Consider the following 20,390-nt stretch of genomic DNA (forward strand, 5'->3'; position numbering starts at 1 on the left):
CCCCTCTGCTGCGGATCTATTTGATTTGTCGTGGAGAAGGAACTGGAGACACGGTCGGTCCACCTTACCCTTTATTGCCTCTGACAAAACCGTAAGGCAAAGCAAGGGCACGTGCGCAAACGAACAAGCGTGACTATTTTCAAATTCTCTGGCTCCATAAACCCACCCTCACTGGAATACAGAGAGGGACTGCTCGTCTGAGAAAACTTCCAGTTATAGGTAAGTAATCTCTTATTAAATGGTTACTTTACCAAATAGTGGGGACTAACTCCTGGCCACCAATCTTTAAACAATTATCATTCTATCATATTCTAATAGTTAAACTATATTATTCTTGAAATTTGGCAATGATTTTGGTATGTATATAATGGAATAATATTGCCACATTTATAATTGCATGTCATAATATACTATAAACATAAGGTTTATGATTGGTATGAACGATTTTGTTACTCTCTAGTCCTTTATTTCTTTCACATACAGTCAGAGTATATTACTTTGATCCATATATAACTGATTCTTGAAGAGTAAAATCTATTGTGTATTTTCTTGAAATGTTCTTACAAGAATTATTAAGTATATCTGTGTGAAAGATAACTGTAAAGTTACAGACTTCTCCAAGACTTTTCTTGGAATTAAAAGATGCATGAAGAGTAATTCTGTCTTATGTTCTGAACTGTGAATGAAGTACCCTAGAATTTCACTACAGATTTCAGACTCTGTAACTTCCTACCTCCAATCTAATATCGATAACTCAATCCATTGTTAGATGTAATTTTTCATTTCACTGTGTTGCATCCTCAGAATTAAGAGGGCTAAGAATGTTTAGATAATCCAGTGATTTGGTCGCTTAAATATAGTTTTGCTTAATATGGAAAGAAGCATGACATAAAAATTCAAGTTATCATTTGTATAGTAATGACCTTAGTTAAATGTCTTTGGAGAGAAAAAATCATGTTCAATACTTTATAGGTAATGCATATTTTTGTCTAATCTAGTTTCCATACATAGCTAGAATTCTGGGGCCTGATCCTACAAACCTTTACTTTGATGAAGACAATGGGACCACTCGTGAATGAGGACTGATCATATGAGTAAAAGTTTTCAGACTCAGGCCTATAACATATGTTGACTGTAATTTTAGTGTCTCTAAAATGTTAAGATGTCAGTGTTATTAATTGTTTTTGTTTTGCTCAAGATTTTTATTGAAGGATGGTCAGCTGTGGCTCTGCGCCCCTCAGGCGAAGCAAATATGGAAGTGTTTAGCCGAAAATGCAGTCTATCTTTGTGATCGTGAAGCCTGTTTTAAGTGGTATTCCAAACTAATGGGCGATGAACCAGATTTAGACCCTGACATTAATAAAGACTTCTTTGAAAATAATGTGCTTCAGTTGGATCCTTCCCTATTAACAGAAAATGGAATGAAATGTTTTGAACGTTTCTTCAAAGCTGTGAACTGTCGAGAAGGGAAGCTAGTAGCGAAAAGACGAGCTTATATGATGGATGACTTGGAATTAATAGGATTAGACTACCTTTGGAGGGTAAGTACAAAAGAGGAAACATGCAAATAGCTTACTGCTATGTTTTTGTTAAAACCAAAATTATTTAAGACTGTAACTAAATCTGTGTAGACGTACGTTTTTGTAATTTAAGTGTTTTTCAGACTAACTGCATGAAAATTGGTGGTTCTGTTTTCCTTTCATACTCCTAAGTTAGTTATTTCTCAGGGCTGAACCTTGAACTCAGAATATGACAAAGAAAAAAGGAATTAAAAAATTGAGTGTATTTGTAATGTCTGTGCATGTGAAATTAATGTTTTGTTTGTACCATAGAACCAATCCCATTTGTTTAATTTTTAAAATACCTTTGACGTGCATTGTTCATTTACCTTATGCTCTCACTCACCAGTGATTTTACTTATGAAATCACCATTTCTGCTAATGGCCAGTAACATCTCGGGGTTACGGGAAAAGATTTATCTTTCCAGTTAACAGGAAATGGAACTGAACTTTATTTTGAGCATCTGAGAAACTGGCTCATATAATTAGTTGCAGTATTGTGTAAGTAACAAACAGGTATTGCGCTCTCATCTCTGAACAAGGTGATCATTGTTTTAGTCCTTTTACTAAATATGGAGCTTATGCTCACTACTGCAGAGTTATGGATGCAGTCTTTTGGATGAAAGATTAGACATCCTTTTTTGTTCAAGGTTGGTGGTTTCTAGGTGGCAGCTGATGATCCCATGATAGTTATTAAATAGAGGACACTGGCGTTATCAACTCCAACTTTCAGCATTCCGTTTCTGAAATACCTTTGATGTCTAGTGTATAATGGCTGTGCTACAGCATCAGCATTAATGTTTCATTTTGTAAAGCACTTGAAGTACCTAGAGCAGGGATTGGCAACCTTTGGCACGCAGCCCATCAGGGAAATCTGCTGGTGTGCTGGGCCGGTTTGTTTACCTGCAGCGTCCCGTCCCCAGGTTCGGCCGATCGCAGCTCCCACTGGCTGTGGTTTGCTGGTTCCAGGCCAGTGGAGGCTGCAGGAAGTGGCATTGGGCCGAGGGATGTACTGGCCACCTCTTCTTGCAGCCCCCATTGATCTAGAATGGTGAACCACGGCCAGTGGGATCTGTGATCGGCCAAAGCTACGGATGCTGCAGGTAAACAAACCGGCCCGGCCCGCCAGTGGATTTCCCTGACGGGCCGCGTGCCAAAGGTTGCCGATCCCTGACTTAGAGTGTAATCAAAACATTTGGGATATGCCCAGTGAAAAAGCAATGGGGGTGCTCTTCCGAGCTGTCAGTTGTGGACAGTAACTTCCTTGGATCTGCCCTTCTGCCTGGAGCTACTATCTTGCTACTTAGTGGGACCAATTTATGACAGCTTTTCAGCTTCAATTCAGGCCAGTGGCTAGCAGTAAGTTTCCTAATATTCAAATTAGGTACAACACTCCTTTTTCTAGGTTCTGAAGTAAATTTTAAATCTCATCTTAAATGGTGGCACAGATTATCTTGAGTTGAGAGAGGTCTTTAATGATATTTAATTGTTGAATTAAAAAATTAACTTCTTCTCTTAATTGCCCAGAATTCCTAACTAACATAAACACAAAACTTGTAAGTACTGGTACATTTAAATCATTGGAAGGTTAAGATTTAATTGTAGCTAACTAAATGTTTTTCTGGGCCTCAAACTTAGTTGGTGATGATGCAACAAGAATGCATATTCTTTAAAACTAGTGGCACTAGAAACATAGCATGGAGAAAATTTTGTGTGCCATTCTGTCACTTGACAAAGCACTATCTGTTTTTTGCAGACACTGATGAATTCTTTTAAAGCAGTTAATTTGATTGAATCTTAATCTTGATTAGGGTCACATTAGACAGATAGAAAAGGAGTACTTGTGGCACCTTAGAGACTAACCAATTTATTTGAGCATAAGCTTTCGTGATGAAAGCTTATACTCAGATAAATTGATTAGTCTCTAAGGTGCCACAAACACTCCTTTTCTTTTTGCGAATACAGACTAACACGGCTGCTACTCTGAAATTAGACAGATAATTTACAATGATTGTATTTTGATTATATACCCTAGTTACTTTTTTGTTCTGATGAACAAGAAGAAATATTTTATCCATTGTTATGAGGATATGTTCATGTGTAGTCCTTTTGTTTTTTAAACTGGATACCAAAAAGAGTTAAAATGCATTCATACTTTTTTATTGCTTTAGGTTGTGATTCAGGGAAATGATGACATTGCCAGCAGAGCAATAGATCTGCTTAAAGAGATCTATACTAATCTTGGTCCAAGGTTACAAGTTAATCAGGTAAAAAATATTGAGTGGAATGTAATATTGAATAAAGATTATCGTAAAATTTAACAATTGTGATATTTTTATAGCTTAAAGTTTTGAAAATATGACAGTTTCCATCCATGGAACGCCCTTTTGGACAATGCACTCTTGCCCATGTGCAGATTTTAATATGTACAGCATGTTTGTGAACCTACCCTTTCATTCCTTTTAGCTGTTTGCAGAGATTTAGTGATCTACTAACAGTGTTTAAAGATTAAAATTACTGGCTTTTGAGAAATCTCAAAGTGTAATGCACTTGTTAGTTATGTCTGTTGTATTTCCATTAGCAAAACAGTGGCTCGTGCCAGATATTTAGTTTTGCATTCTGCTGGGATTTGAGGTATGTGATATTTTGTCCAGTGTGTTCGCTGGCTGGGGCTAAGTCATGCCAATGGTGGCTAATACAACCCTTGAATGCATTTCACTTCTCATATAAGAGAGCATTGCAAAGCTCTCAGAAATGAGCAATCTTAACTAAGCTCTGGAGAATCAAATCCTTTCTCTCAAGATTCAGACTTGCCTATTAGTATGTTTCATTAGAAAGTGAGAGAGACTTGCAAGTTTCTAGAAAGATCATGGAAAGGATAAACTGTTGGGATTTCTGAAATTTCCTTTGTTGTTATCAAGATAGTACTAGTGGGCAGTGTTGTTACCAGCTTGCTCATGCATATTGCAGCCATGGCGCCAGGGAGGGCAGTGCAGTAACGGAAACCTTCTGTGCCTTTCTTGAATTCAGTACTTTTAAGTATAAACATTTGAAAACATAATCCTAAAACTTCAAGGACTTTTGTGCCCTCCAGATCACCTCCAACCAGTTTCTTGCATCTAATGTTAGTTGTATTTTTTAACCCACAACTCCTTGCTACACTCCACTTCCCTTTGTTGTTCCATTAAGGACACATTTTTTTTTAGTCCTCAAAACCAGCAGTCTGCAAAATACTGTCTAAAGATATAGGTACTACCTGCCAGATGGATATGTAAATATTCCATATTCTAGTCTGTGGTGAGCGGCAACTAAATGAGAGAGCAGTCCAACTTAGTATCCTGCACAGAGCTGCACTTTGCTTACATTGCAGCTATTTGGTTCAAGTTGGTGGGTTGAGGGGCAAGGTTTGTACTATACACACAAGTTGTAGAGTTAGCACTGGTATTTAAAAAAAAAGAAAGAAAAAAGTACACTGTATTAGATTATCAACTGTAATGTTAGTGTGGAGAAAACCAAAGTTGTGAATAGTCTTGAGTAAAGATTTGGTTTTCAGTTATGATTTTATAGCACGTTTGTTTGATTCTGCAGCTGAAAGGTGGCTATGTAATATTTTGTAATTGTCCCAATTTCTTTTGTACGTTACATTAGGTAGTTATCCATGAAGACTTCATTCAATCCTGCTTTGATCGTTTGAAGGCCTCCTATGATACACTGTGTGTTTTGGATGGAGATAAAGACAGTATTAATTGTGCAAGGCAAGAAGCAATACGAATGGTGCGAGTATTGACTGTTTTAAGGGAGTATATAAATGAATGTGACAGTGATTACCATGAAGAGAGAACAATTCTTCCTATGTCAAGGTTTGTGAAGAACTCAGAACTACTGTGATTCATCTTCATTAAAGTGATCTTAACAGTGGAAAATGTTTGTTTCAAAATTAATTTAACTTCCTTAACCAGTGTATAAAAGAAATCCTGTAGCAGTTATCCTAAATGAATATTACAAACTATTGAACAAATAACATTTAATTTCCTTCAAAAACACCTTTAAATTTATGTAATGAACTTATTAGGCATTCTAAATAACTAACTTTCACAATTCATTTGTGAGGTAGGTAAGCATCCACATACAGGTAGGAACTAATTGATTAACAGAACTAGAATTAAATCTGAATTTCTGGCACTTGGTCCTGTAGTTGACACACACTGTCATTAAAGTATTTTTTTTTGCTATATTTCCTTTTATTTCAAAAATATTCATTTTTTTGTGTTGAAGAAAAAGGCATTCTTGTTTCAAGTGCTTGTCCCTGTGTGTATTTCTCACATGATACTCATGCACACCATGTGCTTGAGTCTGGAGATTTTAACAAGCAGCGTTCATTGGCCTGTATATGCGCAGTAGATCTTCTCATGCTCCCGAACGAGGGTATAAGAAGTGCTCCCGAACGAGGGTATAAGAAGTGTGAGTTGATGTCCTCTCTTTCACTTCTTACTGCCACATGGTCTGAGTCAGAATTCAGTGTCATCTCTTGTTTCAGCCTTTCAGAAAATATGTAGATAAGATTGTAAGTAGTTCTTTAGCTTAGTCAGTTAGTCTTAGTATAGTTCGTTTCTCTGGACTGGGGACTATGCTCAGACTCCTGGGCTTCAAAAACTGCATCTCCTGCCCTAGACCCTTTTCCGTCAGCAACGAACACCAATGCTATCTCTGCTGTCTGGGTGAGACCCTTATTTTGGCAGTATTTGTTGCTCATTTCCACTAACAACTCGCAAAGGTCATGAGCTTCACCTTAGAAAACGCTTAATGGAGAAGGCAAGGAAGCCTCTCTCCTATCTGGGTCAGTAAGACTCTCTCCTTTCTTCCCCCCCACCCCCCACACACACCCATTGGCCTCACCAAACAAGCAGTGCCCACCCCTCTGAGTAGGAGCAGAGCTGTGGGTGTCTCCGCCCAAAGACTCTTCCACAAAGGCTTCCCATGAGAACAAGGGGCATTGTCATGGGGTCAAAGACTGTCCATAAGAGAGAGACTCCTTCTTGAAGCCCATTGAGGTGTGTAGGAAGAATGATTTTTGACCTCTGTCCTTCAAGGTCCTAGGGCGGAACCCTTTGCAAATTCTGCTCTTCTCCTTCTGGTGGCTCTCCCCCAGGCACCGAAGACAGGAAGAGTGCAGGTCGCTCTGAGGCATTAACATTCCACAGTTCTCACAGAGCCTGAACCCTTGGGACTATTAACTAACTAAAACTAGAAGTTATAAACACGAAGAGTGGACACTGCCCAAACGTGCCTGCAAAGCAAGAGCAGCAGTTTGTTCCAGCCAGCCGTCACCAGTGGTAAGAAGGAACTAAGGGGGTGGCGGGTCGGCAGGGTCCTATACTGAGCTCCATGAAGGGGCAACTCCAGGGGGCGCCAGGTTGGCTGTACAGACCTTGCTAAGGGAAAAATCTTCCGGGTGCTGTGCACATCCCTGATTGGAATTGACATGAACAACACATCTCGAACAACAACAGTTACAAGAAACTGAGTAACCGTTTTTTTCTGTTCATGATTCTGGTACTGAAGAACAATGGCCATTATCCACTGATCCTGTCCACAAATGCAGCTCCAGACTCTGTGCTATCGACACTTCCACCCAATAGGGAATTAGAAATAGGGATGCACTAGTACTATCAGTGCCAGCCATCAGAACTCCCCATGTGCCAGGGTGCACAGAGATCTATACAGCACTGGAGGATATATTTCTCTACTACCCGCAGTCTCCTCTGGATCAGTGCTCTTGAGGGACATTACCACACCAGAAGAAGATATTAGTTCGGCATCCCAGGAACCATCCTGCTTACAACCATCAGGCAGGATTGCCCTGGTGCTGACGGCTTTGACATTACAGCAGGAGCAGTTTTTGGGTTCGGACAAATCCAGTGAACCAGTCTATCCTTCACCTCCACAGTGAGAACCAAACCCAGACAGGCGATGCAGGACTTATGGTCACTGCCCGTATGAACATGACCTCCCTAGGGACCGATGGTTCCATATGCTATGGGCCTGCAATCAAACGCCTCTTTCTGGCCCTATTGGGGACCATAGGATCTCTGTATGGATGTCTGGGACCCACACAGGAGTCTTTCCACTCTTCTCCCTTGCGCCAACAACTGGTTCCATTGGTGCGTGAGAAGGATGACGGTGTTGAACCGGAACCACAGATGATGACAGGAATCTCCTCCTCTTCCCCCAATGAGGCAGTCTCTCCTTCCTCATCCCCACCAAACTATGACAGGCAATACCAGCACGTACTCTGAAGAATGGCTAGTGATGTCCAGATATCTCTGGAGGAAGTCCAAGACCCACACCACTGACCGTTGGATGTTCTGCATCCAGTTAACAAGGTCTTATTGGAATTGGAAAAATTGGTCTGGACACCCCAGTGTTCTTCACACCCACACATAAGACGGCTCAGAAACGCTGTTTTGTTCCAGCAAAGGGAGCTGAATTCCTTTTCTCCTACTTTGCTCCCAACTCCCTGGTGGTACATTCCTTAGCAGCCTGTAACAGGTCTCAATACTGAAGGACCACCCCATCAGAAAAGGGCTCCAAGGAACTGGACTTCCTGGAGAGAAAGATCTTCTCTCTGGGCTTGCAATTCCGCATTGCCAGTTACCATGACCGTGACCCATTCTCAGTCTGTGTTTAGGAACAATTTTTGACATTTTAGTCAAGACCTGCTCGCCTTCTCTGATGCCACCTGCCTCTCCTTCTGTCACCTTTGGAGGCCATCTCATTCTGTTTGCCTCCAACTGGGAGTTAACTGTTATTGACAGTTGGGTCTTGGAGATTATACATCAGGGATAGTCCATAGAGTTCATCTCCTTCCCTTCCCCATTGCCCTTCATGGACCACTCTCATGAGGCAATTCTTCCACAAGAAGCGGAGTCCCTGTTACACTGAGGGGGAATAGATCCTCAGTATCAAGGAAGAGGGTTTTATTTTTTAGTCCCCAAAAAAGACTGGGGATGGAGACCCATTTGGGATCTTTGGCAACTCCCAATCTTCCTACAGAAGATGAAATTCAGGATGGTCATGTTGGCATCGATAATGCCCTCTCTTCAAGGAGGGATGTGGTTTGTGGCTCTTTATGTGAAGGATGCATATTTTCATATAGACATTCATACACCCCCCACAGGAGGTTCTTACAGTTTATCATGGGCCAGGTGTATTTCCAATACCAGGTCCTCACCTTTGGACTAGCAACAGCGCCCAGAGAGTTTACAAAAGTTTTCTCTGTGGTGGTGGCCCAGATGAAAAGTCAGGGCCACAGAGTTTTTCCATATCTCGACAGCTAGCTCCTTGTAGGTCGCTCTTGACAGGAGGTCAGGTTGGCTATTCAGTACCTCATTCAAAGCTTCGCAGCCCTGAGGGTTTGCGTGAACAGAGAAAAGTCTATTTTATCTCTCCCCCTTCCCCTTCCCCTCCACCCCCCCCGGACAAACTTTATCGGGGCAGTGCTGGGCTCTGTTTACGTAAGTGCCATGCTCTGCAGAAAGGTTTCAGATGATGCACAACCTAATTTCTTTGATTTTCCGCAGAACAAGGACTATAGTGTGGATGTGCCTATTGTTGCTAGATTGTATGGCAGTGTGTACTTATGTAACATCCTTTGCCAGGCTTCATCTGTGTTTCCTGTAGGCCTAGCTCAGTTTGATCTACTCGCCCAACAAAGACCGCATCAACTCCAGGATGACTGTCCCCCCTCGTTCCTAGTGCCACTATTGTAACAGATGCGATCCCTTCTGGTGTGGCGCCTTCTGGCTACGCTGCACAAGTCATGTAGACCAAGCAGGAGGCCAGACTACATATCAACATCCTGGAGCAGCGGGCAGTTCGCCTTGTGTGCAAGACCTTCCTTCCACTCATTCGCTCCGTCCACATCCCAGTAGTGTTGGACAATATCACCACTGTGGTCTATATAAACAAACTAGGAGAAGTGAGGTCTCTCTCACTTTGTCTTGAGGTAGTTAAGCTTTGGAGCTTGTGCATCAGGCACATCACCACCATCCAGGCAGCATACTTCTCTGGTATCCACAACTCCTTAGCAGGCAACTTTACCCCAGGCATTTCCCAGCAGACCAAAAATGGGAAGTCTGTGACTCTGCCTGACAAACATCTTCATGCTTTGGGGCACATCTCTGTGGGACCTTTCTGTGTAACAAACAAGAAAGTACCCCTGTGTTATTTCAGAGGAGCCATAGGTCGTGACTCCCAAGGTGACATGCTTCTACTGTCATGGATGAGCGGTTTCGTGGATGAGCCTTTCCTCCCATCCCCCTGTTTCCATAAGTGCTGAGAAAGATAAGTTACAACAGGGCCAGTGTCATTTTCCTAGTGCTTTACTGGCCCAAGCAATTTTGGTTCCCAAAGCTTCAGTGTCTCCAATCAAGATCTACCCCTTCCCAGAATTCTTGATGCAGGACAAGGGAAGGGTCAGACACCCCTACCAGGGTTGTCTCCACTTCACAGCCTGGTGTTTGGATGGGTGTCAAAAGTAGATCGCTCTTATTCAGCCGCAGTCCAGGCTATACTTACCCAGAGTTAGGAAAGAATAGACCAGATCCTGTTATCTGGCTAAATGGAAACACTTGTCAACCTGGGTGCAGCACAATCAGTCTCTCCCAGTCCCTTTAAGTGTCGTCCTGATCATTCTGGATTACCTCTTGTCTCTTTTTTTTAAAAAAAAAAATCTGTTCTTTTGATCAGCTTGTTACAGATCAACCTAGCAGTCATTAGTAGCTTCTTCTCCCCAACAGACAGTCTATCTTTACCCAGCCAACTACGACACGGTTCATGAAGGGCTTCATCAGTGCTTCTCCACCAGTCACTAAACCCACACCGCTATAGGGTCTGAACCACGTAATGTCAAAGCTTATTAGACCTCCATTTGAACGCTTAGCAACATGTTCCATGGTCCTGTCTATCCATGGAAATGGCATTTCTAGTGGCCATTACTTCAGCCAGGAAGATCAGTGAACTAAGAGCCATTATGGTGGACACAACCCCCCCCCCCCCGATGTTTCACAGGGACAAAGTGTTCCTTCACCCTAAATTTCTCCCCAAGGTCGTTTCCAGATTCCACCTTAACCAGCGTATTCACTTACCTGTCCTTTTTGTGAAATGCCACGCTTGTCCTGAAAAGAAGACTTCACTCCCTTGACATCAGGAGTGTCCTTGCCTTTTACCTGTAAAGGAACAATTCCATCAGAAAATATCCAAGATAGTTTGTTGCAATAACGGAGAGATCATGTGGTCAGTATCTTCTTAAAGAATTGCTAAGTGTGTTTATGGCTGAATTAAGAAATGCTATAGAATTAAGAAATGCTGGCTCGCATCCCACCTTCTGTCACTGTAACAGCCCATTCCACAAGAGTGCAGGCCAGCACGGTAGAATCCCTGCAGGAGGTCCCGGTGTGCGACATGCAGAGCAGCCACCTAGAGCTCCATAGATACATTTGCTAGACATGCGCTAATCTAAGCCTCTGCTGCGGAGCTGCATGCATCTTCGTTGCAGGCTTCCTCACACCCACTTGTGATCTGATAATTGCTTGTGAATCTCCCACGTGTGGAATACACATAGGGACCAGCACTCAAAGAAGTAGTGGAGGTTACTTCAACAGGAGTTCTTTGAGATGTGTGGTCCCTATCAGTATTCCATTACACGCCCTCCATCCCCTATGCTGTAGATCTGATTAGATTTGTGGTAAGAGGAGGAACTGAGAGGGCGTCAACCTACACTGCTTCTTATACCCTCTAGTGGGAGCAAGAGGATGTGTGGGCCAAATCTCTGGATTCAGGTGCATGGCGCTCATGCGTACCACGTGTGGAATACGGGTAGGGACCACACATCTCAAAGAACCTCCCGTTACAGTAAGTAACCTCCACTTCAGATCCTTTATGCAGTTTGTAGAGGAAAGCCGGTCCTCTGCTTGACATGACCACTATTGCTGCAATAAGTACTGTGGTTAGTGCTGTCAGTGCCTTCTTATACCTCAAGAGATGTTTACTGGGATACTGTAAAATACTTGCATTCCACGTTTTGGATTACCTTAAAGTGAATTTTTTATACTGGAGCAAAAGTAAAAACAACAAATAAAAAAATTCACAGACTAATTAATGAAAAGACATATCAGGTGGGGTCCAGCAGGGATCAGTTCTGGGTCCAGTTCTGTTCAATGTCTTCATCAATGATTTAATGGCAGAGAGAGTACACTTACAAGTTTGTGGACAATACCAAGCTGGGAGGGGCTGAAAGTACTTTGGAGGATAGGATTAAAATTCAAAATGATCTGGACAAACTGTAGAAATGGTCTGAAGAAAATAAGATGAAATTCAGTAAGGACAAAGTACTTCATGTAGGAAGGAACAATAGGTTGCACTAATACAAAATTGGAAATGATTGCCTAGGAAGGAGTACTGCAGAAAGGGATCTGGGGGTCATAGTGGATCACAAGCTAAATATGAGTCAACGTTGTAACACTGTTGCAAAAAAAAGCAAACATTTTTCTGCAATGTATTATCGGGAGTGTCATAAGCAAGACACAAGAAGTAATTCTTTCGCTCTACTCCACGCTGATTAGGCCTCAATTGGAGTGTTGTGTCCAGTTCTGGATGCCACATTTCAGGAAAGATATGGACAAATAGGAGAAAGTCCAGAGAAGAGAAACAAAAATTATTAAAGGTCCAGGAAACATGACCTGTGAGGGAAGATTGTTCTCTTTAACCTTTGAGGATAGGACAAGAAACAATGGGCTTAAATTACATTAGGAAAAACTACCGAACTGTCAGGGTAGTTAAGCACTGGCATAAATTGCCTAGGAAGGTTGTGGAATCTGCGTCATTGGAGATTTTTTTTTAAAGAGCAGGTTAGACTAACACCTGTCGGGGTGGCCGAGATCAGCGGTCCCCAAACTGTGGGGCACACACCCCTAGAGGGGCACAGAGGAACATTTGGGGGAGTGTGGCAGGGCCTAAGCCAGCCCCCAAGGGGTGGGAGAAGGAGCGCCACTCAGCCCCACTCTTCCCCCAGCTCTGGCCCAAGCCACAACTGTAGCTTGGGCCCTGGGCATCATGCTCCTCAGCTTCCAGCTGCAGTCCTGCTCCCTGGCCTGACTGCAGCTCCAGTCCCGGCTCCTGACTGCAGCATTAGCCATGGCTTCCGACCATGATTTCTGGTGTGGGTGCGGATAGGTTCCTTTATGGGTAAGGGTGGAGGAGTGATGGAAAAAGTTTGGGGACCACTGGTCTAGATATTACTTAGTCCTGCCTTGAGTGCAGGAGACTGGACTAGAAGACCTCTCGAGGTCCCTTCCACTTCTATGATTCTATATGACCAGCCATTTTCCATGTCCACTTTGATATTATTTTAGACATTTGTGCTTGGGTAAAAGGTTTTCACAAGTCCTAGTTTTCCTAGTTCTGTCATATATTCAGTAGTCTTGTGTTGGTTACTTCAGTCTGTTGCTGTAGAAATGATTGTCACAAGCAGAGCAAAATAGGAGGGAAGACTAACTACTAACCATTCCAGATTTACTTAAATAATTAACAAATGAGGCAAGAAATTCTGAGAAACAAGTAAAGGATAAATTGAGGTTCCTAAAGATTACTCACTATGAAAATCCATCTTAATTATCTGGTGAGAATGTTCTGAGTTTACTAAATCTTTTTTTAATTCACCATTGCTGCCAAGAAATTTTAAAACCTCATGACCTTGCTATATTTTTGAAGTGCTGCTCCAGTAGTGGGAGCAAAAGTTAGTTAAAATACTAATAGCATTCAGTAATTACAACAACAAATTAAACAAGGCAAATTCATGTTGACTTTTATGCTGCAAAAAGAATAAAATATAAGTGCTAAACTGAACAGAATAAGCCAATAGGACTGAAATTTTATTTCCAAGATTTGAACAGAGAATTGCAAACTGTGAAGAGAGACCCAAAATTTGAACTACATAATTACTTTTACTTATGTTCAGAATGCAAGCGTAGAACTGATTTTTCAGTAAGTTTGTGGGTGTGCATTTTCCACTCTGACTTGTGGCTGCACAAATGTTCAATTTAATGCAGCAGTGCATGTGCAAAATAGTCATATGCTTGCACATTCCAACAGACTTACAGAAAATCATTCTGTAATAGTTGCAGTACAAATGACTGCAAGAAAAATAACCACTTTTGTTGTAACTTGTTTTATGCCAGCAGCAATGACTTTATTTAGCACGTGCCCTCCATTTGTTTTGCAGAGCTTTTCGTGGTAAACATATCACGCTGGTGGTTCGTTTTCCAAACCAAGGTCGGCAGGTAGAAGACTTGGATATTTGGTCTCACACCAATGACACAATTGGTTCTGTACGGCGTTGTATTCTGAATCGTATTAAAGCCAACAGTGCGCATACAAAAGTAGAACTGTTCATTGGTGGTGAGCTGATAGATCCCGCAGATGATAGGAAGTTAATTGGACAATTAAATCTTAAAGATAAAACGGTGAGTGCTATTACTTTAGTCAATTAGTTAATATTACTCCATTTCTATAATTATTGGTGGGAAATGAGAGCAGGAATATCATTATTAGAAATGTGAAAAGGGGCAAGTAATATCTTTAATTGGACCAACTTCTGTTGTTAAGAGAGACAAGTTTTCGAGCTTCCACAGAGCTCTTCTTCAGATTTGGGGAAAGTACTCAAGAATTAAGACTTCTTATAATTATTATTGTAAGCCATAATGTAATTATGGATTATTACAACAATCTATAACCCACTGTTCCCCCAAAGCCCCCCAGCTTCCCGCACACCAATGACTGGAAAGGTATTAACAGGCCACTTAACCTTGAGTGGTCCCTTGAAATGTGTTGCTACTTACGTTAAGCAATGTGTTCCATGTTGTATTTTTAGTTGTGAGAATCTTGAGTACATTTCCCAGATCTGAAGAATAGCTCTGTGTAAGCTGGAACGCTTTTCTCTCTCACCAATGGAAGACCCAACAGATATTGTCTCTAATATCGTGGGACAAACACTATTACTGCAATATTGCATACTTTTTCAAATGATCCATTCCAACTTAGTGAAATGTTATGTTAGTAGCTACTAGTATAAGATGTTCTAAAGTTTATAGTTTTCATATCTGATACTTATTAAAATATATTAACCTTCTACAAATTTATTTTTCAGCTAATTACAGCCAAGCTTACGCAAATAAGTTCCAATATGCCTTCAAGCCCTGATAGTTCTTCTGACTCTTCAACTGGTTCTCCGGGCAACCATGGCAATCACTATAGTGACGGTCCAAACCCAGAAATTGAAAGCTGTTTGCCTGGAGTGGTAAGTATATGTATTGGTCCAAAAATCTTATGCAATTAAAAAATGACACATTGTAAATATTAGCACAAATTGTTTCAGTTGCTGAAAAAGCATGACAAGTTTTTATTTTTGTTTTAGATCATGTCACTGCATCCTAGATACATCTCGTTTCTTTGGCAAGTTGCAGACTTAGGCAGTAGCCTAAATATGCCACCTCTTAGAGATGGAGCACGTGTCCTTATGAAACTTATGCCACCAGGTCAGAATATAATTTTAATCTCTCTATATTTTGAGGTTATATCTCATCCATTTTCTGGAAGTGGAATATTTATCATGAAATCCTTCCTCCTACTAATTTAGTGTATGGTAGTCATGATTGTTCATTCATTTATTTCCTGTATTGCTATATCTTGTCCATAATAGAAAGTTAAATATTTTAAAAAGAGTTTTTAGCTGTCAGTGCCTGTTTATCTTTGAAAATGGGGAAAGGTGTTAACATTGAAACTATTTTGCAACACTTACTACTGTATAGGAGGAGTTTCTAAGTGCTTTTGGTAATAAATATAACACAGTAAACTCTGAAGAATCTGAATTTGTATGTCAGTTACAATTCCTGCATCTTTTCTTATCTGATGTCCTTTGAAGTTTTCTCAAATTGATGGGTATTAATTATTAATTGTCAATTTCAGTGACTTGTTTTTAGGTAACTATGGCAGTAATGTTTAGAGGTTGTGTTTTTATTGCAGATAACACTACAGTTGAGAAACTAAGAGCTATTTGCTTAGACCATGCAAAACTTGGTGAAAGCAGCCTTAGTCCATCCCTTGACTCTCTTTTCTTTGGCCCTTCTGCCTCACAAGTGCTATATCTAACAGAGGTTTGTGATGTTTTTCTTTAAACATAAAAACCCAAACTTTTTTTATTTATATTTTAAAACTCTTTTTGGCATTAAGGTTACATTTTCTATGGTGGAGTTGAAGAACAGGATCAAATTCTGGTGTAAAACTAAAAAGATTCAAAATACCTATCAAAGCAGCAAAGTGTGGGAGGTGTGCATGGGGAGAAATATCAAATCATTGTATAAAATGTACTTCTGTGTACTTCCATTTTTTGGTGTATGTGTTTAGAAAAAGTGTATCGTGTGCGTTTGCTAATGTTTTATTTCCTTCTTGCAGGTAGTCTATGCCTTGTTAATGCCTGCCAGTGCACCTCTGGGGGAAGATGCCAGTGACTTCCAATATAACTTCTTAAAAAGTGGTGGTTTGCCTCTTGTATTGAGCATGTTGACTAGAAATAATTTCCTGCCAAACGCAGATATGGAAACTAGAAGGGGAGCCTACCTTAATGCTCTAAAAATAGCCAAATTGTTGCTAACAGCAATTGGCTTTGGCCATGTTCGAGCTGTGGCAGAAGCTTGTCAGCCAGTTGTAGAGGGCACAAGTCCAGTCTCACCGGTAATGTACATTTCTTTTTGAGGTTTTTTAAAAAAAAGTCAGTCTTTTATAGAAACACTAATATGCAGTAATTTACATTCAGGTCTACAAAGATGCCTTCCTATAATAATACCACTTTTACTTATTTTTCTGTGTTGCATGTATATTTCAACTGTATGATTAATAAGGAACTAATAATAATCATTTTTAAATGTCTGAGATAGTAAAAGGTTCTGCCTCACCAATTCCTAGCACCTCCATTGTTGCAAGTTCAGTTCCTTTCTGACTCTGGAAAGTAACAGAATTACTGCAAGAACAGCTCTTCCAATACTGTTCCAGCTTGTCTCACTAGGTATTTGCTGCTGTGATCCTTCATTTACATGTATTTGTGAGTTCCAATGACTGTCCAAGTGAATTTCACTCTTGGTGCATATGCATCCTGTGCATGTAAGATCAGATTCTTCTGACAAGATGTGCCTGATGGGGCTGCACCTGCACCCTTATGTCCATCACACCCCCCACCAGAGGGCATAAAGGTCCCAGTGGGTTTACCACCTCTCAGTTCCTTTTACCACCCTTGACAGCAGGACTGAACCCCAGTCTCTGCTTACTCTGCACATCGTGATGTCTTGTTAGGCTAGTTAATAGTAGTTAATATAACTAATGTAGATAATAGGGTGGGGGTTATTTTTGGCAAATAAATAAGAGTGTATATATATATTAGGGGATACATCTGGTACAAGGATCCTTGCCTCTAAAGCTGGGATTATATGACTGGGTTGCCTGCAGTAGCAGGAGATAAGGCTCAGTAATCCTGGAGGTCCCTTCCAGTCCTCCTGTTAGGTTGGTAGAGGAACCCACTTCATGTGTGAAGTACCTTTTGCTGCATCGCTGCCTACTAAGACACTGGTGATGTGCTGCGTACAGCTGGGGAGTTCATCTTTGCCACTTGCAGACACAAGGGCATTGGGTCACCCCAGGAAGCTCAACTTCATGTTATGTTGTGGAGCTCAGAGCCATACATATTCATGCACAGCATTTCTACTCGTTATCCAAGTGATAATGGTCAACACCACAGCCATACGTTATGTCAAGATAGGAGTACAATCATGTCTGCTCTCCAAAGAAGCCATTTGTGTCTGGGGTGGAGTATTTGTCATCAAATCAGATCATCTTCCAGACTTGCAAAATGCTCTGGCAAATTGAGACAGCAGACAGACACTAGTGGACTGTAAGGGTATGTCTGCACAGAATTTTGGACTGAGCAGGAGAGCGCCTCCCAGTCCAAGTCAACAGACTTGGGTCAGCGGTGGTGACACTGGTGCTCTAAAATTAACTGTATAAACAGTGCTTTGAAGTTGCAGTTTGGACTGAAACTTGGGCTTTGAGACCTAGGTTCCTTCTCTGAGCATGGTAGCCACAGCTTAGCCCAGACAATTCTGGTACTTGGATCTGGTGAACCTGTCAACTCATCCTTCAGTCACGCTACCTGTTCTACCTGACATGGTTTTGCAAACAGAGGTCATATCTTATATTCAGAGCCAGTAAAATTACATCTGAATTTGTCACTGGTGTCACCACTGCTGGAATGCTGTATCTGGTTTTGGTGTTCACAGTTCAAGAAGGATGTTAATTTGGAGAGGGTTCAGGAAAGAGCCATGAGAATGAAGAACAAATATTTGATGATGGGTTTTTCAGTCTAGTAGACAAAGGTATAACAGGCTCCTCTGACTGGAAGTTGAAACTAGATAAATTTAGACTGGAAATAAGGTGAGAATTTTTAACAGTGACAGTTATTAACCATTGGAACAACTTACTAAGGTCGTGGTAGATTCTCCACCACTGACCATTTTTGAATCAAGATTAGATGTTTTTCTAAAATAAATATATGCTGTAGTTCAAACAGGAAGTATTTTGGGGCAGTTCTATGTTCTGTTATGCAGGAGTTCAGGCTAGATGAATACAATGGTCCTTTTTGACCTTATAATCTATGAATGCAGGAGCATAATGTTTTAAGATAGGGTTACTCTCAGGACTCCTTCCAAATTCCTGTTTTAAGAATTTTGTGTGAACCAGTTTATTCATATCCCATTTTTTCTTCAAGCCTGACTCCCCCTCATGGGAAGCTAAACGTGTCACAGTTGATGAAGTAAGGGCACAGTTTTCTTACGTTTACAGGTGAAAAAGCCTTCAGGAACACACCTAAACTTTATGGCCTTTGCAGAGAGATGTGCATCAGGCAGTATCCTCTCTGAACTTATCTTAGTCTTCAACTGTATAAGGACATGTTAGTAGTTAGTCAGGTTAGATCTACCTAGTTGTAGTAGACCTTGGGCAACCTTTGCTGCCTGTTTGAAGAATTTTCCTATTTCTGAAATCTGTAGGGCAGCTATGAGGTGCTTGATCCACACCTTTACAAGACCTGTTCTTTGACGGTGGCTTCCAGATAGGATGCCTGCTTTGGTGTGATTGTCTTGCAGTCATTGTTTAAGTAGGACTCCTATTTCCAGTCTCCAAACAAATGTATATCTGCTTGTTGTGCACTGCGACAGTGTAGACTAGGTCCAGAGGTCCCCTGCTGGAAGCCACGCACCTATGCCTCACCCTGCCCCAGAAAAGAGCAGAGGAGAAGTCCTCCAGGTGGTCTAGAATGGCTGAAGAGAAGCAACCAGAGGGGCTGCTGGAGCTGACAGCGAGGGTCCAGAAGGGCCCTGTAAAAAGGAGCAGCAGAGGCAGATCAGTCAGTTGCTGCCTGGATCTTGAAGCAGGAGTGCCTGGCTGGCTGGAAGAACAGCAGGACCTTGGGCAGGTCAGTGCAGGCAGGCTGAGCCCAGGAGACTGAGCCCAGAACTTAGCCAGACCAAGCAAGGGTACTGTGATGGGCCTTCCTAATTTGGCTGAAGATTGAGCCCAGGCAAGGGCTGCCAGAAGGATACCAACTGAGGGTAGCAAGCCCTGTTGGTCTGTTAAAAAAAAGGCAGTGTCTCTGGGGAGGAATCCTTGGTGCTACGGCCCCATACCAGGACCGTGAGAAAGAACTAGAGACTGTATTCCTCAGAAGGGGGGACAGTGTGAGAGACTTGGCCAGAGGGCTGAGTTGCTGAAGACCTGTCAAATAGCCATCAGCCGGGAGACGCTCGCAAGAGGCGGGTGCCACCCCTTGTAAGAACTGAAAGAAAAGCAGGCTCACACCTGACCGGAAAGGGAGTGCCTGTGAGAGGTGGGTGCTGCCCCTTGGAAAAAAACAGAGTGATTGTAGGCACATATCAGCCAGAGACGAGTGCTCGTGAGAGGCGGATGCTGATGCTGTTACTTTACTGACACTTACATGCACCAACAGTGTAATCCAAATGGACAATTACTTTAAGAAAGAATGTTTACAGTAACTGTTCTTCAAAATGTGTTGTCCACATGGGTTCTATGACCCGTCCTACTCCTCTGGGGTATATTGTTGGTAAAGGAACAGAGATGTGGTTGGCCCACTCTTCCCTTTATGATGTCAGGTATAGGTGCTGCCCCAACAGATGCTGCTGGCGAGAAAAATCTGCTCTCCCATTCATGGGGCACATGCACACCAAAAGTGAAATCTATGTGGTTTCAAAGAACCACAGTTATTGTAAGGTAAGTAATTGTTCTTTCCTTTTAGTCTTTGAAGTTCTTTTTAAAGTAATTCATGTGTTTTTCATGCATTCACTTGGGCTACTTTAACTAGCGTATTGGAAACATGGGTTGCAGGGGCTTGGGCGATACCTTTATCGGGCTCTTTACTTTTGGTGTTTAACGGTGTTTGGGGGTGGGGGGCTTCAATCCTTTGGCACTGTGCCATTTGCCTTTGGGTCTCTGGTATGTACATCTGTACTGCTTTAGTGCAGAACACTACACATTTTGAAGCTTCAGCCTTCCAACACACAGTATCGGTAGTGTTTCAAGGCTCTGTCTCTTGGTATGGAACAGTTCTTTGGAAGAATTTTTTAATGTTTCTCTTTGCTCGACTCTGTTAGCTAGTCTTTGTGGGATTTGAAGGGCATCTTCCCTATGCTTGTCTGGGACAAACAACTCATTAGT

At 41.7% G+C, this 20,390-nt stretch overlaps 1 protein-coding gene across 4 annotated transcripts in view; it reads left to right on the top strand.

The window, feature by feature from the left end:
* USP9X (ubiquitin specific peptidase 9 X-linked) overlaps positions 1-20,390 on the top strand; it is a 209,910-nt gene that overhangs the window by 110,783 nt on the left and 78,737 nt on the right. For all 4 annotated transcript variants that reach the window (XM_077817431.1, XM_077817422.1, XM_077817413.1 and 1 more), the window contains 8 exons: positions 1,199-1,541; positions 3,731-3,826; positions 5,208-5,419; positions 13,840-14,080; positions 14,764-14,913; positions 15,031-15,151; positions 15,639-15,769; positions 16,068-16,346. In XM_077817431.1, the coding sequence (XP_077673557.1) occupies positions 1,199-1,541; positions 3,731-3,826; positions 5,208-5,419; positions 13,840-14,080; positions 14,764-14,913; positions 15,031-15,151; positions 15,639-15,769; positions 16,068-16,346 (1,573 nt within the window). The remainder of the gene's footprint in view (positions 1-1,198; positions 1,542-3,730; positions 3,827-5,207; positions 5,420-13,839; positions 14,081-14,763; positions 14,914-15,030; positions 15,152-15,638; positions 15,770-16,067; positions 16,347-20,390) is intronic.

Source organism: Eretmochelys imbricata, chromosome 1, assembly GCF_965152235.1.
Source record: "Eretmochelys imbricata isolate rEreImb1 chromosome 1, rEreImb1.hap1, whole genome shotgun sequence".
In the NCBI taxonomy this organism is placed as follows: Eukaryota; Metazoa; Chordata; order Testudines; family Cheloniidae; genus Eretmochelys; species Eretmochelys imbricata.